Here is a 26,166-nt window from a genome sequence, read left to right on the forward strand (position 1 = left end):
TGAATTTCAAGTTTGCGAATTTCTAGTTAACTGGTTGGTGGCGCTGTGTTTTTTTATTTATTTATTTATTTATTTTTTTTTTTGTGTGTGTGTGTGTGTGTGTGTGTTTTGTTTTTGCAGGAAATGCCGGATTGTGTCTTTAAAGGACTCGGGTTTGTGTTGCCATAGAAACGACGGGAGCAACGCCGGAGGTCATAGAAACTTTGAAAACAAACTTTCAACCAGCGATTAAGAGGAGGAAAGGTTAAATCTTCCCCAAAACTTTCCAAACGCATCCATCAGCTTTCACACTGAGTTTCTGTGGAGGTCTCCCCGTCCGCCGGTCAGGCTCAACGACCACTGTCAGTAACTTTTAACCAGGCCTGCGTGTGAACCGGGAGCCGGCTGCAGGGGGCGGCTTTGTGATGGCGGCCGACAGGAGCAGCATGCTCTTCGGTCTGCAGAGGAGACTCCGGGAGGAGGAAGACTGTGGACGGGCGTTAGAGGAGCGAAATCAGGTGCGGAGCTGGCTGAAGTTTTGTTTTTCAGTACTTTATTTGTTGACTTTCGGGTCACAGAGAGTCGTTCTAGGAGCGTAAAACAACCTGCCTAAAATGAAAATAAACAGGCCAGAAACCCATGACCATGTGCATGATAACGTTAATAAAAAAAATAGGCTATATACATCAAAATGTCTCAAAAGTTTGAGTTTAAATAAGCTTAAATTTTAGTTTAAATAAAAGCACAATCTTCATAGCTTCAACATTTTTGGAAGACTTAATTGAATCATAATACCTTCTCCAATTTTACAAACCTCTAATGTGTGTAGTAATCTAGTAATCAAGAAAATAAGATTAATATAAAAAATGCTTTCATATTCTCTCTGGTCATCAAAGATAGCAAAGATAGCAAACACCTTGCAAAGGAAACAAAACATGCATTTGAGAATTAGTTCATATTCTTTAGTAAACCTTTGTCCAATGGCTGTGTTTTTATGCAGAAGTTGCAGAGTTTGCAACAGCGCGTAGATGGGTTGCAAAAGGACCACCAGAAGACACAGGACTTTCAATTTGGCCTTGATATGTTTCTCAAGGTAGGGTACCATATTTCACACATGACTCCTGTATCAGTCTGCACATACTGGATTTCACTTACATGGATGGAACTGGATGTCACCAGCCTAAGTAACTAAAATCGTTCTGTATCCTTCTGTGTATAGGATGAAGATGCTGCTCGAGTTGTTGAAAAAGCAGAGAGGGAGAGGAAAGAGGTTCTCCAAAAAAGCAAGGAGATAGAGAGGCTAAAGAAGAAGAAGGCTGAACTGATAGAGTTCAGTCAGCAGCTACAGCTTGAGTTGCAGAGCCACATTCAGTACCGTGAGATAATGGAGCAGATGATGAAATTGACTAAGGTAGGCTACTTTGAGGATTTTTACATGAAGGAGAAACATGTGACTAAATCCCTTTTGAAACTCATAGGACCACCTAACATGTCAACTCCTAAACTACACGTTATACAACTATTACATACAACTCATCTTTTTGCTGCTCTAAAAGCTTTTCTCACACAACTCCTTCGGTATAATGCAAGTATTTTCTAAATGAGGAATTTCTCTGAGGGTCCAAAGCTTTGACCTCTGGAAATTGTTTAGTCATGGTGGTAAAGCTTGATTTATTAGTCTCAAGTTAACTTTTTATTTTTTGAAAAGTGCAGTAAATTTTGTCACGTTAGCAGGGGTGGTCCGTGTTTCAGGTGAGGTGGCCTTACTCAGACTATTGAAAACCCTGACATGTTTTGAGGAGATAGTGGAGTTTCAATGTGTGTGTGTTACAGTTCAAAGACGTGGAGTTACTCACGGATCATGTGGAGGGTCTTCTCCACTTGAAAGACCAGCTCTCTGAGAGGGAGAGAGAGGCGCAGGAGCAGGTTGACCGGAAGAAAAAAGAACTGGTGACACTGAATGACCAGCATCAGTTGCTGCATCTGCAAAAGAACAATGAACTGTCCCAGCTCCAGACTGAGCTGGATGACACACGCTCTGAAGCTCTGCTCTGGGTACCACACATAACACACAAATGAGTCCAGGTCCAATGTGAGAACATATATGGTGCTTCAAGACTGAACTACCATCTTCTGTATGACATTTAGTTGTCCATGTCTTCATACAGGAAAGGAAGTGGAACCATATTCAGGAAACTGCGGCAAAGAAAACTCTCCAACTGGGACAGATTAAGATGGCAACCCTCAACCTCTATGAACTGACAGGTGCCACAGTAGAAGAAGAGGAGGGTGTCGATATGAATGACACAGACAATCAGCTGGGCAAGGTATGTACCCTGAAAGAGCAGAGATGGTGACAAACATCCAGAGCAACAGAAAATGATCATCATTATAACACACTGTTTGCTACTGCCTCCCTCTTAGGTCAAGACGTTCATCCAGGACTATGGAAACATAGTGAAACAATATCAAACTCCCTCGCAGATGTACAACGACGGACAGAAAAGTGACAAAAAAAAACAAGCGCGTCACAATTTGCTCTAAAAAATGATGATATTTCAATTTGAAATAAAACGTAAGTTTCTATGCTGCTTTAAAACAGAATTCACTGAACTATTGTTTGTTACTCTGTGAGTTAACTGAACTTTAAACTTGAAGACAAAGAACTACAGTAAACTGAAAACACTGAAGATATCAGTTGACAACTGAGTCATCATTTTGACAAGGGTTTCTCGTATATTTATTCTGTCAGTAAGGAAAAAGTATCAAGGGTGGGTATAATATTAGCAGAAATATTTGTCCCAGAAGTGGGCACCTGCCTTAATTGTGGTTTTAGTCGTTTTCATTTGAATTTAGAATAAAGACCTTTTTTATCTGCCAATTTGCCAATAAACGTCATGAGTTTAATAAGTGGCAGTGGGGAAGACGTATTCAGAGCCTTTACTAAAGTTAAAGTGCCAACACAGTAATGAAAAAAAAAACACCTTTACAAGTCAAAGTCCTGCATTTGTATACATGTACATCAGTGCATTTTGTATATTGATACTTTCAAGAATCTGAAAACTTCTTCCACCACTGTATTTTATTATATATGACATCATTAGATGATTGACTTCATCAGATGATTGAAGCATCAGTGTGTAAACAGCATATTACTGTTGTGCTGCCAGAGGCACAGCTAGTTTGAACTACTTTATGTACAGTTTTATAAACCCATATACATTTTAAGTTGACATGTTTTAACTTGAAAAATACTGTATATCTAGTATCGTCATCAATTAACATGTACTGTTGCTCCTATAGTCTGCTTGACAGCCAAATGAATGTAATGTAATGTAGGTAATTGATAATTTAGAATGCAACAGCCTGTACTGTCACCTTGTGGCCATTAAAGAAAACAGCAATGGGTATACCCAATGAATGAATCCATATTTTTGTTTATTTATTATTTGATTAGACGTATGCTGGAAATGTGCTGAAACTCCATATACTAACAATTATTATAAAGGTCTAAGTTGTTCACTCATAACAGGTGCAACAAAGTTCACAAACACACCTGTGTGGATGTCCATTGGTTTTAAGCAATAAGAATGTTTCAGTATCTGCTGATGTTTCATCATTTGCAATTAGTTTGATATCGATGTTGTGCATATTCTGTAGTTCACACAAATAGACAATGCTTATGCTAATGGCATGGATGACAACTACACTGAATCTGGGGTATAATTGTATTTGCCCAACAAGCAGAGTGTGTATTGGTGTAGCACCAGTGTAATGAAACTAGTCATCTGTTTATTTCTTCTTGCCTTTGCCTTTTTTGGCTTTCTTGCTTTTGCCCTTGTTCATTAAGGCTTTGCGAGTACTGTAACCCCTCCACCAGGCTTGGGCGAAAATAGCAGCTTTGGTCTTCAACTCAAGCTCCCTTATCTCCTTCTCTCTCTTCTCCTCTGCCAGCCGACGCCTCTCCTGGACCTGGTTGCACTCCTCCTCTAGGACAGAAAAGGGTTTTTCTAGCCTCCTCAGCTCCTCCTCCTCCTTTTCATTATCAACTTCATTCAGCTCCAGGTCGGCCTGAGAGAGGAGATGGTGGCAGTTATGGCGTTGAGGGGTGTAAGGATGGAAAAGAGAAAAAGACAGAGGTGAAAGTGATGGATAGCAAAGAAAAATGGAGATAGAAGACATTAGAAGTTAAATCTGACCAAAGAAAATAAGTGTTACAAAACATTCATATACTCATTTCACAGATACAATCTAAACATCCTGAAATCTTTAAAATAATAATATATTTAGTAGGAAGGTATAAATTCACTAATGGTATGGAAAAAAAAAACAGACTAAAATTTGTCTAAACCAATTACATAGATAATCTGTCACACATTGTTATCAGATGTTATACAAGTGTGAATGCATCAATGCTGGATCTCAAACCAAACCAAACTCCATCAGCTGATGAAGAGTGAGAGATGTGGTTGAAGGCTTTGGAAAATTCTAGTTAATGGACCCTGTGTTAAGGCAATTTAATAACTACATCTAGTCAAGAAAAGAGTGTCACGTTTAACATCCTGAATACATTCTTATCAGGTATATGTATTAGTATACACAATTTATATTTTTCCAGTATCTTTGGACATTTTGTGGTGATTTTTTTTTTACCTGATTTTCTTCTATTTCATTGTCAAACTTGTAGAGCAAATATTCAATTTCTGTCTCCACTTTTTCATATTTCTGCCAAGGAAGAAAAACATTATTACCTGACATTGGTTTAAATGGAAACTAAATATGTTACTACTAATTAAATATGAAACATTTACTGTGAAATACCAAATAAACTAAACTTACCTCTTGGAGTACTCTCTCTGCCTGTCTGTTCTCAATGATCAAATTGTTAAGTTGAATGGTCAGTTGATCAATTTCCTGTTTCATGCTGGTCTGTTTTTTTGATATCTTGACATGTTGCTGGCACTGCTCAGCTGCAAGTGACATACCCGCTTCTTGTGTGTTCTTGCCTTGCAGAGAACACTGCAAATTTTTTACCAGAATTTTTTTCTGAGAAATCTGTGATAAAAACAGACACAATAGTTGAGATAGGAAAAAGGCCAAGAGCAGAGGATATGCTGGCTATAAGTCTTGTTTTTTCCTTCTCTAGCTGCATCGAACCAAGTTACACATGAAGTACACTGGACTCTTTTTAGTGAAGGCTTCTTTTTCAACATCCAATGTGGTGCCCCACCTTTGCATCTGTTTCCTTCTCGCTTGTAGCGACCTCTTCCTCCATTAGAGCCATGTGCTCCAGACTGTGGGCAGGGGATGGAGATGCTGGCTTGTACAGGACCAGCTGTAGGTCCTCTTCCAGACTGGTAAGCAACTTTACTACCATTTGGCTGTGAAACATCTTAAGCCCTCGAATCAGTTTGTACTCACTCTCCCCCACTTCCATACCTCTCTCTCTAAAACCAAAAATGTCACCTGGATGTGCTCGGATAAGCCTGAGCAGGTCCCTGACAGAGTTTTTGATGTCCTTCTCAAGCCGAGCCTTTGCTCTCTTCCTTGCCTCTCCATCTTCTCCATCCTCCGACTCCTGCTTTAGACTTTCCTCCAATCTTTCAACTAATAGCTGATGCATTTGAAGTGCCCTACTCAGCTCCTCATCCACAACACTAGATGAACTGTTTAAGTGGAGGATAGCAGGCAAAGCTGCCACTATCTCAATTTGACTGATGCAGTTTTCTAGTACGCTTGAGATGCGCTGAGCCTCAAAGGAGAGCTGCTTTTTCTGTGACAGATCATGGTCCTTTAGAGCATCCACCGACCGGTGCTTTACCAGCCTTATTGGCCCCTTTGCAAACATACTGGATGATAGGAAAAGAACAAACCATGACAAAAACTAAAGTAAAATTTTTATACTTTACATATGACCATACAATGTTTATCTATGTTGGCTTAAAATACTATCCTCTTAAGTATTGTTACTTTGTTTGTATAGCTACTTTGTTTTCTACACAGTAGGTAGCACTTCCATATAAATGCTTTTGTCTATAGGCCAGAGTTCAGAGTTTATCACTAGAAGGCCGTTTTCAAATTCTTGTACTAAAAGTGTAAAGTTTCTGTGTGCTCACCTTACATCTGAGTCACAGATACTTTGCACTTACATAAGGCCGAGGGGGAAACTCAAAGTCTGCATTGCAACTACATTGAGAATGGTCGTTCAGTGATGTACTTTTTTTTTTTTTTTTTTTTAACTTTAAGTCGTTGAAAAATGTTACGGGGTATGACAGCTGTCTCTTTAGCTTGTGTTGGTTCAGATGAAGCAGTGTTAAAAAGGATTTATACGCTACATACCTGTCGGGTCGTGCCTCGGGTCCAAGCAGAAAATGTTGTTGACAGTTACTGCACTGTTGCTAAGAAACCACTAATGACAGTGATATGGCGCATATATAGCTTATGACCATAGACTGTATTATGACACAGAAAATAAATACATGCATATATACATATATATAGTATTTTTTTATTAAATAAAGGGATGAATAAATGTGATATTTTTCGATTCATTGTTTTACGGCACAGAATTACAGCCACTGATTTTTATTTTGAAAATTTGGCCACGGTCACTGAGCCTGCCGTGAGTTGGTCCAGTGTCGCGAAAGTTTGTTGATGTACGGATGGGCACAGTATCTGTAGAGCGTTTGTTGTGTCGTTAATGAGTGTTAGGTGTTGTTGTTTGCGAAAGTATTAAGCGGATATAAAACGGGTGTACTTGGGTATCGATTAAATGTTACCAAAACACAAAGAGTGTCTGTTGTCCAGCACGAAGCCCGGTGTGCGGTGACGATGCCGTAATGGACAGAGACGAACTGTCTCGGCTTGTTAGCCAGGGTGACAGAGAACCAGCTGAATCGGTGACAGATGTCATCTGTGACAGGACAAAGACCGAATCTGCAGCCAGCAGGCATTGCTCGCCTCACACAACTTAAAAGCTGGTAGTTCCTGTGTTCAATGTCTCCGCAGAGACATTTAAACTTAGCTATCACCTTGGCTAGCACAGCATAAGAAGTACTCCGTTTGTTAGCCACAGTTTGCAGAACAAATCGTGTAGTTATCTAGTTGGTAAAGGTCGATTAGATTATTAACTGAACGCTAGCGAATCAAGGCGGGTTGCAGCCTGTTTATCTGCTAGTATGGAGTCGGACGACGATGTGCCTCTCATCTTGACCTGGGACGAAGCAAACAGCGGTCTGCTCAGCGAGGAGACAGAGAGGGGAGACGAGAGTGAGTTTGTGCTGTGATGTCCTCAGCCTCAGGGCAGTTATGTAGGCCATGCCATACAATACAATTAAAGCACAAATACACAGATTTGCCAAAAATAATGCAGTCTAATACACAGTGCTACCATTATGAAGGTTATGATGTTTTTGTTCAAACTGTGTAAGAGAGGTGTTGGTTCAACTTCGTGGTCATTTTTTGTGCTACTGCATTGCATTAAACTGTTCCCTGTTGTTTTAGTTTACTATCACTGATATAAATGGGCAAAGTATTAGATTCAACACCTCCACAAACTAGTCTCCAAAATGACAAAGGTGAATCCACAGTTCTCTAAAACAGTTAACACAATTACTAAAAGTTAGGAGTACCAGCTGAGAAGAGGCTCGGTGGTTGGTTTCTTCTATATAAAGAAAGACAGAAATGTACACTTTGATTATGCCGCACTATACATGTTACTGCTGCCTGAGTGGTGATGCATTGTTTTTGTATTTGTATTTATAGTGTTGTTTGTAGAAGATTACTTTTATGTTATTGCAGAACTATATTTTGTGATACGAAGTCAATTTTCATCTACTTACCAAGTTTGCACTGGTGCTGTCTGAAGCCTGTTGATGACAGCTGGCTACATGCTTGCTGCACGTCCAGGCCACACTGCTTTATCTGAGAAAAGAGATTGTCCACCAGGCTCCGTTGTGATCACGTGTGTGTGCGCACACAGTATGTATGAGTGTCCATGCATCCACCCAACATAGTAATCCTGCTCCCTTTGTATTCCTCACATATAAGCTACAAAATGACCCATCTGAGAAACTGCTGCCTCAGCAGACAGTGGACCCCCTCAGCCCCTCCCTGTTGCTCATAGGCAGCGTGTGTGTTGTGTGTGTGAATGTCTGTAGCCTGTGTGTAAGTGTGTCTGTGTGTGTGAGCCTACTGGATCATTTTCTCTGGCTCTGGAGGTGAACAGGAAGAGCAGAGGAGGTTTTTTCCCCCATGGATATCTAGGAGTGGTGGACAATGAGGAAGTTTCACATTGTTCTTGCTGATTACTGTTAGAGCTTTCTGGAAAGAGAGGGAGTTTGAACCTGGACACTGCGAAAGAAGGCTGCATGGTATCACCTTAGTGACAAATCACATGCTTGGCTAGAAGTTTGGAGTTGAGTTTTATTGCTGGTGATAAGGACCCTTCAGATCACCACAAAACTATATTTTGTTTTTCCTGGGAGAAACAGGCATGACTGCTGAGTTTGTTTGTGTTTCTGTGAGCCTGACCCCACCATGTTATTGAGTGGGAGCTCCAAACATGTTATTGTTCTCAAACAAATGAGGGGTTGGAATGGCACACGGCAGACACGGGGTGTACTCCTGTCAGGATAATAGCCAGGCTGCTGCTGGACTGGAATCTGATCTTCACACTTCAGCTCGATCTGCTGCGGTCATGGTGGACAGGAAACGTCTGTGACTGCTTTTCTGAGACTCATATGGTCTCCACAGCATTTTATTCCGAGGATTTGTGCCTGAAGCAGAAACATGTGATGTACAGTGTGTGGGAAGATCACCCAGATAGACTCGCACAGGACTGAAATGTGCAGCTGCAGAAAGACACATGAAGAGATTTCTTATTCAAGAAAGAGACTATGATTTATATTTATGCGAGATCCTGCTTGAATCTGACCATGAATCTGTAATTGAATGATGATTAGACAATGTTGTGTTCATTCGGATTTCATCTTTTACTATTGTACTTTTGAGTTCATTTTGTAGACAGTGTATTTTAAAGAAAAAAGTATTATTTGTGTCATTTTGAAGGGAGTCATTACCTAATTCTGTGTAATGGATTTCTGTTGTCGTATCGTTGGGTATCTAGATGTCCTCCCTGTCTTCTGAGAGTTAGTCGCACTGGATCTTGTAGCACAGGATTAATTCCTCCTGTGGTTTATCTGTCTTGTGTCTGTATCCTCTCTGTGGCAGGAAGGAGATGTAATAGGCAATGTGACATCAGTGCAAACATGGCACTTTCTTACTGACTGACAGAGCTCAGTCCAAAGTTCAAACTCTGCTGTTAAGGCAGCAACATTTCACTGTTACTGGTTATTACTAGAATTTCTCTCCTCAAGAGAGACGCTTTTTCCAAAAGAAGCGACCAGTTGTCAAAGAGGTACTGACTGTAGTAAGTTGTTTTGAGTGGTGTTCTGTCTCTAGTGTCACTTCGATCACCCAACTCGGCCTGGATATCTCTGGATCTGTGAGGACTCGCATCAGGACTCCACTTGTGACTGTGTTTCTGGAGTTTGCATCAAGCCTGAGTGGAATGTTTGGCAATCTGTATCTCCAGATGTGTGTGGATGCTGGAGCAAGAACAGCATACTGCAATTGACACACACGCACACACACACACACACACACACACACACACACACACACACACACACACAGAAACACACACACAATCAGTGCGGTGGACTTCAGGGACCATAATACATCCACACAACTGAGGCACACAGACAAATCCGAACTGATCAATGGAGTGCTTATGCGTGCATGCAGCTGGTTTCCATGAAGATCAGACCCATCACGAGAGTCCAGTGGTGATCTCCTCTTATGCCTTACAGTTAGAGCTAGACTGCATTGGTAGGCGCATACTCCTCTATGTACTCTGTGTGTGTCTGTGTGTGTGAGAGTGTGAGAGTGTGAGTGAGTGATCCATATATGGTTTCATAAAAAGAATAAGCATGGAAATTAAAAGACAAGCTAATTTAAGTTCCAGTTAGCTTTTCCGCATATATAAGGGCTGTATCAATAAACTGACACTTGCATGTTTTCTTCCAGACGGAGGTGGAGGCAACTATGACATAGTGAACAATGCTGTGATCTCAACACCAGGGCCACAAAACTATAGAGCCCAAAATGTGTCATTACGTCAAAGCTGGGAGATGAACTACCAAGAGGCAGCCATCTACCTGCAGGTACAGAGCAACTAGAACAAACTAACATGTTTATAAGATGTTTTTTATTACATCCTCTACACTGTATTACTTGTAGATAATTAAACCATGTGCTCTTTTAATGGGCTATATTTACATCATGAACAGCTGCAGGAAGTAATAAAAATTTTGATATTCAAGAAACTGAAAATTACAAAAGAGGGAGGCACAAAGATGGAATTTCTTGGCTAATAAAAATGGATTGTTGTTAATACAGAGGCATAATCTTGCAGGTTTGTTATTATATTCAAAAAGGTCCAGGTTATAATCAGTTCAGTTTTGATAAGAGGAGCTACAACTCTGACAGATACAGTACATTTTTTGTAAATATAGTAATAACTGTAATACAGTAATAATAACTGTGTGTCTGAGTTATGGCAACTTCCCACCACACAACACATTTTTCACATTAAGTGCAAGAAAGTTGGTAAACAAATGGTTCAGATAAATTGACTTGTCACAGCAGGAAAAGCACAGGTGGAACTAATAGCATTAGTAATAGCTCTGTTCCAGCAATTAATGCAATGAAGCAGTTACTCCCTGTGTTTGTTTAACTCAAGTTTCACTGCCTCATCATAGCAATATGTGAGATTCGATTTCAGCAGCTGCAGTGTGTTTCCCAGCCCTCAGCTACTGCTCCACAGTGGCGGGACATTAGTTGAATCTGGCGGAAAGAAAATATTATGAATACTCATGCTCAGTGTGTGGCTTATATGTGTCTTTTGAATTTTATATACAGGAAGGAGAGAACAATGATAAGTTCTTCACCCACCCTCGAAACCCAAAGGCACTGGCAGCGTACCTGTTTGCCCACAACCATCTGTTCTACATGATGGAGCTGCTGACAGGCCTGCTGCTGATGATGCTGTCGCTGTGCGAAGCTCCCGCTGTGCCCTCACTGCGCCTGGATGTATACGTGAGTGAACACATGCACAAACAAAACACACTCACCCCCACAAGGTTGCGCACTCCTCTGAACAGCTCCTGTGTATTTGATACCTCTGTAGGTCCATGCCACTCTGGAGCTGTTGGCTTTGGTTATGGTGGCATTTGAGCTATGCATGAAACTCCGCTGGTTAGGCTTCCACACGTTCATACGACACAAGAGGACCATGGTGAAGGTAAGTCACACATGATGGATCATTTCGGCTCGCAGTAATTCAGCTACTGTTACTGCATATTGTTCATGTTATCTCCTCTCCCTGCGCAGACCTGTGTGCTGCTGCTACAGTTTGTGGAGGCCATAGTGGTTCTGATCAGACAGACATCTCACGTGCGAGTGACCAGAGCTCTCAGGCCCATATTCCTGGTGGACTGTAGATACTGTGGTGCTGTGCGAAGGTACATAATAACCTAATCAAACACCCACACAGATTGACGCAGTCGTGTCTTTCAAAAAATTAAATGTATTACTCATTGACATTTAGTTTTGTTGTCATTACTTTGTGAGTCAGTTACCTCATAGTTTATGTGCTTTTTTTATGTTTTTTGTTTTGGTTTTTTTTTTGTATTATTTTATCCTGCTCCTTGAACACATAGACGCCACTGATTTAACTGTTGAACGCGCTCGTCACTGACACAGTTTCTTTCATTCAATCAGAAACTTGCGTCAGATCTTCCAGTCCCTCCCACCTTTTATTGACATCCTCCTGCTGTTGCTTTTCTTCATGGTTATATTTGCTATCCTTGGTAAGAATATATAGTTATTAAATGAGTATTATATAAATGTTGTTGCTTCTTTTCTGCCCTCTTTGGAAGTTCACTTAGGGATCTGTTTTTCTGTCACTCAGTGTTTGATTTGCCCCTTGTCTCCTCCAGGTTTCTGCCTTTTCTCTCCAAACACCGCTGACCCGGTATGTTGAGTCTTTAGTCTGCCTGACATTAGTTTGTTTGAATTATGTAAGTCTGGAGACTTTGGTGGTTCTTCTGTCTTTGGGTTTTGTCTCAGTTGTGGTGAGATTTCCTGACTCCAACCCTCTCCTTTCTCCGCAGTACTTTAACACTCTGGAGAACAGCCTTGTCAGTCTTTTTGTGCTGTTGACCACAGCAAAGTAAGTACAGCAGTACATGTAGGACAGTTCAGTTTTTTTTGCACACATGGCATGCAAATGGTACTTCCCTCTTTTAGTCCTCAGCATGAATTGTTTTGCCCACTATGTTTGTGTTTGAGCTGATTCCACAGTTTTCATTTTGTATCTTCTGGTTTCCTCTTTCTCATAGTTTCCCTGATGTGATGATGCCAGCATACTCCAAGAACCGTTGGTCCTGTGTCTTCTTCATTGTTTACCTCTCCATAGAGCTCTACTTCATCATGAACCTGGTACAAATAACCTTCTTTTTAAAACGTTTCTTTTATGTCGAGCCTGATGCATCTGTGTAATTGCAGTAACTGTCGTGCCAATTGGCATATGAGAAATATTATATTTAACTCCTGCATCTCATTAGTCCTTTTTATATGACTGCTCATCAGCCTCACTACACTGTCATTATCTGTGTCCCTCTCCAGCTCCTGGCAGTTGTGTTTGATACATTTAATGATGTTGAGAAAATGAAGTTTAAATCTCTTCTGCTTCACAAACGCTCTGCTATTGACCATGCCTTCCAGCTGTTAGTGAGCCGGCAGGTATGACCTCACTGTTCTTTGTAGTGTAATGAACTGCATATTTGGGACAAAGGATTTATTTAATTCATATTGCAAAGTACTCACAGCCTCTGTGTTTGGTTTCACTGCTGTTTTCTGTCCAGAGGCCGATGGGCGTTTCGCTGAAACAGTTTGACGGTCTGATGCGTTTTTACCGACCACGCATGTCTGCAAGAGACCGCTTCCTTACATATAAAGCTCTTAACACCTCAGGGGCTCCCATGCTCAGGTAACGGCCTGAGACACACTTTTTTTCACTCAGAATCCGTCTGCATTAAATAGCACTGTTACATTTTCATGTCTGCTCTGCTACAGTCTACAGGACTTTTATAAGTTCTATGAGGTCACTGGCCTTAAATGGAAGGTAAGCAGTCTTAAACTTGTACTATGTAGTTATAATTTACTCTTCCTTGTGTCCTTCTTGCTGTTTTTTTAATACGTGCTGTATATATGTGTGTTGTTTAGGCACGACGCAGTGGAGAACATTGGTTTGATGACCTTCCGCACACGACCTTCCTAATTTTCAAAGGCAAGCTGTTTCTCCTCTTTTGGGTTATTAGACCAAACAAATATTTCTATTGCTTATTGTCAGTGCTTTCCTCTCTACTTTAATAGGGATCAACCTGCTGGTGAAGTCTAAGGCCTTCCAATATGCCATGTGTAAGTGTCATCATTCTTTCAGCTGTCCTCAAAGATATTGAGGCAAAAACTGTCATCATAAACATTTTAACCTTTTCTCGTGACTGCAGATGCGGTGGTGGCCATCAATGGTGTGTGGATCCTAGTGGAGACGTACACACTGAACAGTAAGATCTCTCTTGACAACATGAACACACTCAGGGAAAGAGTGTTGATGTCCAGATGTTTCACCTTCCTCTCCTCCTCCTCCAGGTGGATTTTCCTGGTCCAGATTTGTTCCCTGGAGTTACATTGTTTTCCTGACCAGTGAGTAGGATGCCTGCTGTCTCCTACTCACATAGAGACTCACAACAGTATTCATATGCTGTAACACTGTTCATAGAGGGCCACAAGAATGAATTAAATATGACTACATACACTTACACTAATATTAACTCTGCATCTGTCCTTCCACTTTTAGTTTATGGTGTAGAGGTGTTATTAAAAATAACAGGTTTGGGGCCGATGGCTTACTTCAGCTCTGGGTGGAATCTGTGAGTAATAACAGGGTTTTTTGATTAAAACCTAAATTATGGCTAGAAGTAATGTGAACACGTACCAAACACTGGTTCTGAATTTTTAGTGATAATCCTTACTTTGATTGTCTTTCCAGGTTTGACTTCTCAGTGACAGTGTTTGCCTTCCTGGGCCTGATTGCTCTTGCCTTCGATATGGAGCCGTTTTACTTTATTGTAGTGCTCAGACCACTTCAGCTACTCCGGTGGGCTTTCATTTCTACTGTTGTACTGTTTATATTTCCTTTTTTTTTTTTTTTTTACATTTACACTTTTATGTGTCATCTCTGACAGGTTGTTTAAGATAAAGCAGAGGTATCGCAATGTCTTGGACACCATGTTTGAGCTCTTCCCCAGGATGGCGAGTCTGGGGTTGACTTTAATCATCTTCTACTACTCCTTTGCAATTGTGGGGATGGAGTTCTTTGCAGATGTGGTTTACCCCAACTGCTGCAAGTGAGTCTTGCCTTATTCTCAGTATTTGGATGTCAGTATCTAGTCTCCTGCATTCTCCTATACCTTGTAACATAAGAGGATAAATTATGGTCACTTCTAGTAACTACTTATCACTCCATCCATTTCTTTTTTTTCTCAGCACCAGCACAGTGGCAGACTCCTACAGACAGATCAACGTCACACATGGCAATAAAACAGTGTTGGAAGAAGGCTACTATTATCTCAATAACTTCAACAACATCCTCAGCAGCTTTGGTAAATCATCTCATATAGGTTTACGATACTCTTGTTGTTGTCTGCAAATCTCATGAAAAGAACAAAACCAAACATGTGTAAGTCTGTTCTCCACAGCTTGTCTGTAGCTTGTAGACCACAAACTCATTAATTCCTACTGAGAGCACAAGTTCATGAATATTTCATTCATTTTTAAAAAAAGCCTGAATAATTTCCAAACACAGATGGGCACTGTAGTTTTTAGAAAATGTTACATAAACATGAGTAAATAGAGCATTTTTACTTCTATTATTATTTATTCTGTTTTCAGCTGTGGATTTGGTGCCGTACTGAGTATTTATGGCAGTACGACAGTGTATGGAGGATTGACTATATAAACTACAGTTGCTGTTTTTGTGGCAGTGAAGGAGTATGTCACTCAGTGTCACCCCTCGTCTTTGGACAAGAGTGGAGGTCTAATATGTGGCGCAGAGGAATAAACTATATCAAAACTCATTACTATGATTAATTTATTAATTTATTTTTGCTTTGGTGATGCGATTGATTTGGGATTTGATGACTAGAAGGTTTTGCTTATGAGCTTTTTCTCTCCAGATCTGTATATTTTCCTGTTTTTTTATGTGTAGACTCATTTGTTGTTTTGTGTCTCTCCAGTGACTCTGTTTGAACTGACTGTGGTCAATAACTGGTACATCACCATGGTAAGATCAAGTCATTTGTCTGTGCTGTCTTTAATCTCTCTCCACTCTGCAGTCTTGTCATTGATCAGTAGGTGTCACTGTTTGACTGCTGCTGTGTTCACTCTGCCACAGGAAGGAGTGACCTCTATGACGAGCCACTGGAGCCGCCTGTACTTCATGACCTTTTACATAGTTACCATGGTGAGGCCTGTGTGATCGCATAAGTGTCTGTGAAAGTATACACTGCATTTTTGCCTTTTTCAGTGCGTGGGAATGTGTCGTTGATGTCTGTGATGTATTGTGTGTGCCTTCTCCAGGTGGTGATGACTATTATTGTGGCGTTCATTCTGGATGCGTTTGTGTTCCGCATGAACTACAGCCGCAAGAACCGGGAACCACTGGAGAACCCAGAGGGTGGGATTGTGTGTTTGTGTTTGTGTATTTTGTGTATACATTTTACAGAATCTGTAGCATTTAAGAACAACCTTCATGTATTTTTGAATATTTGTGCTATTTCTTGCACAGGTGAAAAGATAAAATGCTTTGATCTGATATTTGATTCAGATTTAGCTGTCAGTACTGTGTAGAAGGGCAATGCCGAGTATGAATTAAGAGATTGGTGAGTCATTTTTATTTGTGTGTTTGCAGATGAGAACGGGATCGTGTTTGAAGTAGAGGTGAGTCGAGATGAAGCTCTAACCACTCTAGAGCTGTACAAACAGACATGCCCAGGAGTTTCCTCCCTCAGCTCTCTACAGGGAGTCCTCCAAGCTATGGACAGGAGTGGGGTAAGAACACACACACATAGTAACACCTAATGAACCGATGATCCCACTAACTAGCTTTCCCTCGTGCTTTGATGTGTACAGCACTCGTCTCTGGTGTACCTGGGTCGCAGGTCTAGGACGAAGAGTGACCTCAGCATGAAAATGTATGAGGAAGAGATGCAGGTAAGAAACTAAAGAAATAATCCTGGACATCATGACAGTAGTTAGTTGGTCTTTCCTGACCTTTTCTACGTCATGCCTCTCCAGGAGTGGTATGCAGAATATTCAAGGGAAAACCTGCCTCAACCGGACCAAAGCCTGGAGGAGAATCTGGACAGTCCTGTCTCTGACCCGTCTCCCTTCCCGGAGCCTCAGCTCAACTCACAGACCGGACCTCATAGCATCAACTAAAACAGTTTGCAAGCGGTACATACACACCACCATCTCAACGTTTTATTAATACTAAGAAACTCCAGATCTTTTCCAGTTGCCCCACACTCACTGTTTGCAACAGTGGGAAACTTGCCCGGGCCCTTTCGGACTGATGTGAGAGGGAGGTGAGTTAACATCACTGCAGACAGAAAGACAGCAGTGCAGGTCTGTTGCTCTGATGGGAGCGTTGAGCGTTGCCCTTTTTCTTGCCTTTTTAAAGCCTGCAGCAAATGTTATGAGGGAGCCTGTACCACCACAGTATGTTGTGTACGTGTACTGCTGTAGGCCTTTTGTGAATTCTAGCAAATCATGTAGTACTTAAACCCGATGCCTTAGTTTAATGGCTCATCTGATCAGTATTAACACAGACACTACTAAGTTGTCTTAAGACCAAAAGTATAAAGACTCACACTCCTTTTAGCTCAAAACAATTACAGTGTATCTCCTAACTAATGTCTCAACAGACTCAAAGTGTTTTACTTTTATATAACTTCTTATTCTGTAATGTATTTGAGTTAGTTAATAAGGGATTTTAATAAACTGTTCAAATTGTCAACTGCATCGATATATTTTTGCTGTAATGATGCTGGTAACTACATATTTACTTACAATGTATCATTTAACACAGAAAACAAAGCCTTATTACAACCTGTAAATACAAATACCAAACCAAAATTATTTAATTCCCCAAAAGCAGCTTTGGACAAGGTCATTTTAACATTTTGATGTACAGTACATTTAGTTCATTCACAATGTTTTAAAGTACACATTTCTACAAAATGTGTTTTCCCTCTCGCTTCAAAAAGTACTATATCAGCTCCAGTTAGAACAAACAAGAAGCTGATCAAAGGCACAGTGTGATTAGTTTCAGCTCTCCCTGAGCACAAAATGGTGGTTTGTCGTTCCTTTGCCCACTTGGTTTCACAAACCATGTACAGCATGGCTCTGGGTGGCAGGCAGGTGTACTGTTGATTCTTCTATAAATAGTGCATCATTATTGTGTGTAGTTGTCATTCGTCTGCACTCAGTGCAGCCTCTGTTCCAGTGTGTCATTTTGCATGATAGGAGGACGTCCCTCATTTCAGACTGGCCTCAGTGTTAGGTCTATACAATGTGGATCTTGCCAAACTCTGTGAGCAGCGCAATCAGAAGGAAGCTGGCATAGAAGACGAGCAGAAAGATCCCGTAGGTTCGACCCAAGTGGAACCGGGACAGTGGAACAATGATAAAGGACAGGACCAGAGACAAACCCAGAGATCCTGCAAGAATCCACGTCAGCAAACCCTCTGGTTCAAACTGAGGAGGAGAAAGAGACAAAAATGCATCATCTTCATGGGTTCCAAAACAAGTCTCATGTAACTGATTTTATTTTCTTTTATTTCTCTGTATATTTGACCAGAACTGTAAACTCTTCATTTGTGTGTTTAAGGAGAGGATTACCTGCACATAAGAGTATGTTTTAAGCATCTGCACCAGACATCCCAAACCCACTCCAAACAGCATGTCTGAAGGAAATATAGTCAAGGATGTAGTCGACAGCCACTGTTATACGTCATGTTTTTATACTGATACATGTTTTCATGTTAAAATAAGGATACTGAAAATGATGCCTCCAAAACAGGCAGATATGGCCATCCGTGGATAACCCTGCCGGGCGATGGTGATGTCAGAAAAACAGTCTGAAAACAAAGGATGCACACAGACCATGTGTTACAGATTTTAAGTCCAAACATATATCTGTAATTCTTTTGGATAAAAGAATTGGGTTCACAAAGATCACCTCCTATGCTGTTGCCCCAGGCCAACAGAGTCAGGCCCAACACAGTGTTGCTGAGACTTAGCACCACACCGAGCATGTGCAGAAGACTGACCACTTCAGAGGCTGCTGCACTGATCAACACTGCACTCACCACAAAGCCCAAAAGAGCAAACAGCTGGAGAGAGAGAAAAACAAGACAAAATTAGAATCACATGGAGCAGAGCATATTTCACCATCACACCATGAAAAAAACACAACATGAATCCAATCTGGTAAGAAAAAAAAAAAAGCTTTAGGAAAAGTTATTCTGGATGAATTATGATGAATATATACAGTATATATTTTTGGCCATGCTAGCTGAGGATGTCAGTGTCATCTACACTTCAATACATCAACTATTGGATGGATTACACCACGACAGTTTCAGACATTCCTGGTCCCCAGAGGATAAATCCTACTTACTACGGTGATCACGGAGTATCATCATTATGTAAAGATTTATGACCAAATAATCTCTAAAACTAATGACATTCCCATCATGCTAACATGCTAAACACTGCTGTGCCTCAGTGGAGCCTCACAGAACTGCTAGCATGGCTGAGGACTCTTGTTATTGTGAAATGATAAATGATTGCATTGTCTAAGATGTTAATAATATGCAAGACAAGACCTGAGGGTGACACTCCCCGACCCCCCACCAACTCCACCTGCCAAAAAGGGTGTATGTCTTGCATATTTTAGACGGTGTCTATTGTTTTTTCTTTTTTTTCAGTTACTCACTGGATGATATTTGGGAGGGCAGTCATTGGTGGTGGTGCAGAAGACAATGGCAGACAAAAAAAGTCCCAGCAGAAGAGTCAGCAGCCAGACAGGAAACTGCCCTTGGATCATGTGATCGCCATCTAGACATTAGTTAAGAAAAAAAAAAGATTGATATTGCAGGGTAATGATTTAACCATGTATTTCATCTGATTACGGCTGCCACAGTATGTCAGGATGCCTTTATCTTGAAAGGTAATCCGCTTACATATTCCAGACTGGAAGGTGAGCACACACACTAGTGGAGCAGTGATCAGATGGAGGCAGTTTAGTGGGCGTCTCCAGTTCTTGTCTTCTTTATCAGGGTCGACTACTGGGATACAAAGCAGCAGCAGGACCTCTATAGGTGTCTGATGAGTGCAGGACACAATTGCAAGATAATTTACATTACAAGAACAGTTCTAAATAGCTTTGACTTCCAACGAGCTTCATCCAGACACTGAGCTCTTTGCACACACACCTTTAGTACTTTGACCACTTTCCACCTCCATGATTTCCTCCTCCACTTCCTGTTGTCCACTGGGTTCAGAGAGCTCAGCAGAATTTGACTTGTGGACTCAGAGAATGGCAGAAGTGGCCTGTACTCTGACTCTGAAACACCCACAAAAACATAAACCCACATGCATGTTATAGTCCTGATCAAGCAGAAAAATCCTGGTGAACATTAACTTTTATTCTGGTTCAGAGAACACTGCTGCATTCCTACCATACTCCTGCTGAATGGTCCCACCAGTCAGATTTGGAACGTCATCATCAGATGAGTCAGATGAATTAAACTCTTGAGCAAAAAAAAAAAACAAACAAAAAAAATTTACACACACGCGCGCGCGCGCACACACACACACACACACACATATATATATATATATAAACTTTGGCAATTATGGAACCATAGTTTTTTGTTGTTTTGTCTGTGTGTATGTGAATATTTGTATCAAACCTGGAACAGGTGCAACATTCTGGACACTCGCATTCAATGAATGTTTTTGCCGGTTGTAGATATATGCACTGATGATAACGGTCAATACATACACCACATAGAGGCTCAAATACCCTAGAAAAAAGGAAAACAAGCAAAGTGAAGTTCAAAATGTAAAAATACTGAGAGCTTGGACTAAAACTGCGCTTGAAACTTGATACAGTGGCTGTATGTGCATGTGTGTTGTATGTGTGTGAGGACATAAAAATGGAAAAACGATGAGGGGTGTGCATACAAATACCCTTTACACCTCTGGTTAATTTTTGCTGTTTTTCTTAGCATTCATTTGGCTTTGTTTAGCACGATTTACACTGTCCGTACTCCACGCACATTTATTTCTAGTATAAAGCTGCAAGAACCAAAGATCTGTGAAAATTCACACAGGCACCTATGAAAATACAAATCTTTACTCAAAATACTATTATGAAACACTTCTAATTTGACTAATAAAATTGAAACAATTTTTGTTTTCAAAACAATGTTTTATGGTCTTATGGTCTACAGACTATAAGTTTGTCAAAAGATCCACATTAGCATTTTCAACTGGTTTTCTCTACTATACATATGTGTGTGTGTGTGTGTGTGTGTGTGTGTATAAGTTTTGTTACTGAAAATAAAAAATGCCTAATGTATTCACCAATGCAGATGGACTGAACACATTTTCATATTTTGATACACACAAGTGGCTGCTGTCCTCTGTGTGCCAATACTTGATTAACAGAAAAATACGGCTGAGTGATTCTTTGAACTGTATTCCAAGATAGTTTTCAGTGAGAAAATAGCTGAGATTGCAGCCTGAGGCTGTTGGCAACAGAAAGAGAAAGCGCTCAAGAGACACATCACCCGGGAAGGTTGTAAAATTACTTAAGAAAATAAAAGAGACTGTCGTGATAGAAAGTCACAGGATAGGCCTACATGTGGCAGGTTTTTTTCTTTTAGATAAGTTTTATGGTTATAATGGCAGTAATAGCAAATACCTGGATCTTTACCAAAAACTAACATCACATCCTTGACTCAAGGTGTCATTTTCCACATTATGTAACTACAACTGACATCTTAAGACAGGCCTTTGATATGGCCTTTTAACTAACATGTGACACTGCAGAGATACTAAACTGCTAAAGATGGACGGTTGGTCAGAGATATGGGCTAAATATATTATGATAAATGTGAATTGTGCAAATTTACCAATAGACAAATAATCTTATCAAAAGGGCAAAAAATAGATGTTTACGTCCATGTCTGTGCAGACTCATATATCATATGTAGTGAAGACTTTGACGGGAATTAATAAAAGATATTAAGTGTATGAAATTTTTGGATTAAATTTACTGATATGAATTATATTGACAAATGAATTAAATTAAACGTACTAAAGTAAAACTGAGTTGTACAAATTTAATTATTTTGAAGCAATTAAATATTTAGACTCAAATTAAATGTTCTCAAATGAATTAAATTGAGTTAAATTAATTAAATAAAAATAAATATAGTGTATTTAGTTGAATTAAATTAAATTAAATTAAAATATATGTATTAAACACCCCATTAAATTACACTGAGTTAAACGTAATGTAAATGAGAATTTAAACAATAATACAGCAGTAAACAAATTCATCTATTATTATCTTTGTAAAAATCTAGTGCAGTAATGGCGTCCTGAGCGTAGAACAAAGTAACAACTCCTCTCTGAATGTTGTAATCTGACTTTCTGTGTTCTCTGTTTTGGTAAACAGTCTGGGAACCATTAGTGTTCATACATGTGCATGTTCATGGTTTGAGTCCTTCCTGTTAAAGCCCTGGCCCTCCCCACCTTTAAACAGACAGGCACCACTCACACGCAAGCTGACAAACGGGGGCCAGAGGTGTAGCCGACAAAGATAATGATTTGTTTTGGTCTGAGATGCTGGTGGTCTAGTGCGACATTTAGTGGCAGTGACAATCATTTACAGAACCTTTAAAGTAATTGAATTAAGTTATATTTATTCAAAAAAATAAAATTTAATTTACTAAATTGAATTAATTGAGTTAAATTAATGAAATAAATTAAGTTAAATTTACGCAATTAGATTCAATTTAATCAACTACATTTAATTGGGTGAAATTAATTTCATTAAACTGAAAGTGCTCTACCAAATTAATTTAGTGCCCCACTCTGTGTGTGAGTGTGAGTGTGCACACAGTGTGTACCCAGTGTTTCTCCCAGGGTGGTCGTTCCTCTGTACAGCATGAGGAAAGTCCAAAACACTGCAGCCATGTAGAAGATGACATCACGCAGAAATGGACGGGACGCCACAGCAAAAGGCTTGACCAGTGCCACGCTGCCTGCAACTACTGTGGTAACAAATATACCGGCGCCTGTGGAGGGAGACAGAGAGAGATCAGAAAATGTCCAACCAAGTTTTCATATTAAAGCTTGATTTGTTTATTTATCTTTGTGTGTGTGTGTGCGTGCGTGTATGCGTGCTTAGGAGAACGTGCCTACCAAATAAGGCTCCGACAGCAAGACCAGCAGTGTGTGGGTGGGAGAAAGCTGCCATGGCACTGAAGATGTCAGGAGCTCCATTACCAAGAGCCAGAAATGTCACGCCCTCAGCACAAGTTAAAGAAAATATTCCTCACATAAAAAGAACATTGACATAAGTCTAAGAGATAGAAAAAAATGTCAGAAAAATCATAAAAAAACTGGAAGGAGATAAAGGATACAGCCACATTGTGTGTGAGGTGCAGACTTGTGGAGATGGCCGAAAGGTTGGGACAGAAACTGAGGAGAAATGGTGAAAAAACAATGAGTGAGTATGTTCCTGAGAAATGCAGAGGGTAACGGAGAACAAATATTCTCCGTAAAATATTCTTCAGTAGTTCAGGATATTTCATATCAAACATACAACAGCTTCTTTACCATCCAGCTACTGTGTTTGTTCAGTGTGTGAAGTGAGGGTGAGTGGGGTAGAAATGCAGAAGCAACCCATGTTTCCTTTGAGGAAATCTCACAATCTTACAACTCAAGTGAAACAATGATAAAAAATTTAAAAAAACTCTCTACAGTCATGTGACTCTTCTTCATGTGACTATTAAGCGGACACACTTGTGAGTGTCTGTGTGTGTGTGTAGTCTGCACGTGTGGGGCCTGTTAATGAGGTGTTTTCACTTTAAACTAAGCAGTGAAAATGAATGATTAATGCAAACTGCACACAGGGACTGTCCTGACACATAAAAGGGAACTTGTGGGGCACATATTGACACTGGCAACATGAAAAATACTTACAACTTAGATGCTGTGAGTCCGAGAATTACAAACAAAAAGAGCAGCCACATAATCTGTGGAGAAGCAGAAGAAACTAAGAGTCAGATAGATTTTTTTTTTCCAACTTGCAGTCAGTCATACACAGAAAAACATTCCAAAAAATTAGAAATTAGGTTGAATAAACTGAGCCTAATAGACATGGCTTTGTTTGAATACAGTGATCCTATTGTTTCTAATCTGTAATGCAGACAGGTCATTTTTTTACAGAACAACAACAACATGTTTGATGGGGAATTGAAGAAGTTCATACATCCTTTTGAAAACCCATTATTTAGCAAATAGTGAAATGACTGAGCCTGGTAAATCAGTTATTTGATCATCCCCGACTCTCCCACAGCAACTTCCTCAAAAGATCAGATGGTGCTGCTGAGCTGCAGAGTTTCTGTCCACACACACAAACACACACACACATTTATATACAGGCCTTACACAGAGAGTGATGGTGAGAGGTGTGAGGTTGGGAGGAAGCAGACAGAAGGCCACATCAAGGTAGTTGATGAAGCCGTCTTCCATCGTACAGTCTGGGGTTTTCTTCACAAATGCACAGCGGTCTACAGCGCTGAGGTTCATCACAACATCACACTGAATATGCACACACACGCACACACACACACACACACAAACAAAGACATTAGTGTTTCTACCCGTTTTCCTTTAACGTGTTGGTACAGGCAGATTCAAATGAGAAACATTTTTGAACTCTTTCTCTCATTACTTCAGTGATTTATTAAGATGAAAAGAACAAAATGTTTACTTGTTAAAGCTTCGTAAATTCAGAGTACTGTGAAAGACATTCCTATGAGCCAGAATGACATCACGGTGTGCCGTGGGGCAGCTGTGACATAGTTTTCCCAGAATCCAAGAGACCAGCGAATACTGCGATGCTGGAAATGAGTTTGCTGTAAGTGTCGGGGGACACGCGGCACATAAGCGTAATATGAACAATATCAGGAGTGGTCACTAAGGATAAAAAATCCTCTCTCTCTACAGTGTGGTAGTTAGAGCCGTCACCTCACAGCGAGAAGGTTCTGGGTTTGAACCCTGAGGCCTTTGTGTGAGGAGTTTCCATGTTCTCCCTGCGTCTGCATGGTACTCTGGCTTCAGCTTAGGTTAACTGGTGATTCTAAATTACCCATAAGTGTGAATATGTTTGTTTCTATATGTCAGCCCTGTGATAGACTGGTGACCTGGGATTGATTCCAACCCCTTGCAACCCTTCAAGGATAAACAGTACAGCTAATGGATGGATTGTCTGTTTAGGATTTCTAGCAAACTAAATACCTGTCAAAAAACAGGAACTACATTGCATTGAAAAAAAACCCAAAAAACCCCATAAAAAAGCAGGCCTGCTCATTCATTTGCAACACTGCCTACAATATTGGCAGAAAAATTGCTACCACACTGACAAATTAATATTGTCTCAAGGTATATACACTCAGACACTTTATTGAGTGCATCTGTAAAATATAATTAAACAACTGAATTGTCAGGAAGAGTACATCAGTGCCAAATGAAATAATAAAAGATTATTATTACATTAGACGCCCTTAACAAGACAGGGCCTGCTCAACATCAGGAAAAGTTCTGGCCCTGACTTTTTCTGTTTACATTAAACTTTAGTGGTACATATTCTCAAACAACATTACAGTTGATCAAATTACCACAAATCCACAGCTTCGCAGTGGTCCTGGGGCCTTTGGGGGCCCTGGGTGTCTAGTGCCCCAGACCAAATGTCAGGTTTGGTGAACTGTGATGGGGATTGTTCATTGTTTTATTGAAATGAATGCTGGATTTATTAAAATAAATATCAAGGCTTTAATCTGAATGAGTGTAAATTATCCCAGAAGGTAAATCAAATACTGTAATATTATGCATCCCACTGCCCTCAGTATAAAACTACAGAGGTTATCCCGATGTGAAATTACACATTTCAGATTAAACGCATCTGTCAGGTTTCATTCATGCCCGTAGCCTCTTATCATATGACACCTGGAAAAATCTGATGACAGCTTCAGACAAACTGCACAAACACACACCCGACCACCAACCCTCACAGCTCACAAGTTACTTTGGAGCGATCAAATCTCACCGACCTCATCGACGTCGCTGTTTGGAGACATCATGCCCAACATGCTGTGCTCTGAGGGCCGTCCTGCTAGTCCGACACCAGACCGGTTCCCGGGGACGTGAGAGCCAGCGGTGCCCGGCTGGTGACACAACGCCAGCAAAAGTGTCAGGAAACCCGCAGGAGACATGATTCACTTTATCCTGGAGCCGTGTCCATCCTGGTGACAGGGCTGTGATGGGCTGCTTCAGTCCCGACCTCTCAGATTAGAGGACCCCCAAAACAAGCTACACCTAAAGTGCAGGTCTTCGTTGTTGTTGTTGTTGCAGTCGCAGCTTCACTCAACATAAGTGGCTTGTTTTTCTGGGGCTCTCGACATGACCGTGCTCAGCTCCAATGTCCGTGTACAGTCTGTACACCTTGGCCCGAAACCCCACCCACTGTTTTTCCAACCGTGTGCCGCATTCACGTACTCCTCGTAAACTCGGGACAGAACAGACCGTAAAATATGTAATATATATATATATATTTTTTTTAAACTATAGAAAAGTGGAAAACATGGATTATATTTTTGGTTTGCCCTGATTTAATTTCAGATATGGTTTCAAGAC

At 40.5% G+C, this 26,166-nt stretch overlaps 4 protein-coding genes across 5 annotated transcripts; 2 read left to right on the plus strand and 2 right to left on the minus strand.

The window, feature by feature from the left end:
• Positions 1–271: 271 nt before the first annotated feature.
• On the plus strand, positions 272–2,669 carry cfap73 (cilia and flagella associated protein 73). The gene is made up of 6 exons (XM_071482837.1): positions 272–497; positions 980–1,072; positions 1,199–1,390; positions 1,813–2,034; positions 2,148–2,306; positions 2,404–2,669. The coding sequence occupies exons 1-6, from the start codon at positions 405–407 to the stop codon at positions 2,521–2,523; spliced, it is 879 nt and encodes a 292-aa protein (XP_071338938.1). The 5' UTR covers positions 272–404; the 3' UTR covers positions 2,524–2,669.
• Positions 2,670–3,396: 727 nt separating this feature from the next.
• On the minus strand, positions 3,397–7,914 carry iqcd (IQ motif containing D). 2 transcript variants are annotated; one of them, XM_071482836.1, is made up of 5 exons: positions 7,821–7,914; positions 5,210–5,828; positions 4,819–5,034; positions 4,633–4,704; positions 3,397–4,050 (listed from the first exon to the last, which is right to left on the minus strand). In XM_071482836.1, exons 2-5 carry the CDS (start codon positions 5,825–5,827, stop codon positions 3,772–3,774), a joined length of 1,185 nt encoding a protein of 394 aa, XP_071338937.1. In that variant the 5' UTR covers position 5,828; positions 7,821–7,914; the 3' UTR covers positions 3,397–3,771. The 2 variants fall into 2 exon arrangements, with proteins under 2 accessions (XP_071338937.1, XP_071338936.1); XM_071482835.1 differs by lacking the exon at positions 7,821–7,914 and adding an exon at positions 6,319–6,403 and having other exon boundaries at positions 3,624–4,050.
• tpcn1 (two pore segment channel 1) lies at positions 6,614–17,182 on the plus strand. Its single transcript, XM_071482830.1, has 26 exons — positions 6,614–7,248; positions 10,069–10,205; positions 10,963–11,139; positions 11,231–11,344; positions 11,434–11,564; positions 11,824–11,912; positions 12,042–12,076; positions 12,216–12,274; positions 12,444–12,543; positions 12,730–12,846; positions 12,969–13,093; positions 13,180–13,228; positions 13,330–13,393; positions 13,480–13,524; positions 13,614–13,670; positions 13,756–13,809; positions 13,964–14,036; positions 14,156–14,263; positions 14,352–14,513; positions 14,653–14,768; positions 15,402–15,448; positions 15,560–15,628; positions 15,745–15,841; positions 16,076–16,215; positions 16,297–16,377; positions 16,462–17,182. The coding sequence occupies exons 1-26, from the start codon at positions 7,158–7,160 to the stop codon at positions 16,603–16,605; spliced, it is 2,481 nt and encodes an 826-aa protein (XP_071338931.1). The 5' UTR covers positions 6,614–7,157; the 3' UTR covers positions 16,606–17,182.
• Positions 17,183–17,282: 100 nt separating this feature from the next.
• slc8b1 (solute carrier family 8 member B1) lies at positions 17,283–25,997 on the minus strand. The gene is made up of 15 exons (XM_071482833.1): positions 25,584–25,997; positions 23,920–24,072; positions 23,452–23,504; positions 22,890–22,947; positions 22,669–22,774; positions 22,374–22,541; positions 20,145–20,258; positions 19,911–19,982; positions 19,665–19,795; positions 19,413–19,554; positions 19,166–19,287; positions 18,407–18,560; positions 18,225–18,305; positions 18,067–18,131; positions 17,283–17,922 (listed from the first exon to the last, which is right to left on the minus strand). Exons 1-15 carry the CDS (start codon positions 25,743–25,745, stop codon positions 17,731–17,733), a joined length of 1,773 nt encoding a protein of 590 aa, XP_071338934.1. The 5' UTR covers positions 25,746–25,997; the 3' UTR covers positions 17,283–17,730.
• Positions 25,998–26,166: the final 169 nt, after the last annotated feature.

The sequence above is a fragment of the Trachinotus anak genome, unplaced genomic scaffold, assembly GCF_046630095.1.
Source record: "Trachinotus anak isolate AG129_WGS33_773 ecotype Australia unplaced genomic scaffold, CSIRO_AGI_Tana_v1 ptg000008l, whole genome shotgun sequence".
Lineage (NCBI taxonomy): Eukaryota > Metazoa > Chordata > Actinopteri > Carangiformes > Carangidae > Trachinotus > Trachinotus anak.

Bases quoted from the DNA above. Each gene is read 5' to 3' on its own strand.
- cfap73 (XM_071482837.1), top strand. From the start codon at position 405: ATGGCGGCCGACAGGAGCAGCATGCTCTTCGGTCTGCAGAGGAGACTC. The intron at 498-979 runs GTGCGGAGCTGG...GTTTTTATGCAG, and splicing joins CGTTAGAGGAGCGAAATCAG to AAGTTGCAGAGTTTGCAACA. The intron at 2,035-2,147 runs GTACCACACATA...GTCTTCATACAG, and splicing joins GCTCTGAAGCTCTGCTCTGG to GAAAGGAAGTGGAACCATAT.
- iqcd (XM_071482836.1), bottom strand. From the start codon at position 5,827: ATGTTTGCAAAGGGGCCAATAAGGCTGGTAAAGCACCGGTCGGTGGAT. The intron at 4,705-4,818 runs GTAAGTTTAGTT...CTTCCTTGGCAG, and splicing joins CAGAGAGAGTACTCCAAGAG to AAATATGAAAAAGTGGAGAC. The intron at 4,051-4,632 runs GTAAAAAAAAAA...CTCCTCTCTCAG, and splicing joins ATGAAATAGAAGAAAATCAG to GCCGACCTGGAGCTGAATGA.
- tpcn1 (XM_071482830.1), top strand. From the start codon at position 7,158: ATGGAGTCGGACGACGATGTGCCTCTCATCTTGACCTGGGACGAAGCA. The intron at 14,514-14,652 runs GTGAGTCTTGCC...TTTTTTTCTCAG, and splicing joins GTTTACCCCAACTGCTGCAA to CACCAGCACAGTGGCAGACT. The intron at 15,449-15,559 runs GTAAGATCAAGT...ACTCTGCCACAG, and splicing joins ATAACTGGTACATCACCATG to GAAGGAGTGACCTCTATGAC.
- slc8b1 (XM_071482833.1), bottom strand. From the start codon at position 25,745: ATGTCTCCTGCGGGTTTCCTGACACTTTTGCTGGCGTTGTGTCACCAG. The intron at 22,948-23,451 runs GTAAGTATTTTT...ATTTCTCCTCAG, and splicing joins GGACTCACAGCATCTAAGTT to TTTCTGTCCCAACCTTTCGG. The intron at 22,775-22,889 runs GTATCCTTTATC...ACTTGTGCTGAG, and splicing joins ACCTCACACACAATGTGGCT to GGCGTGACATTTCTGGCTCT.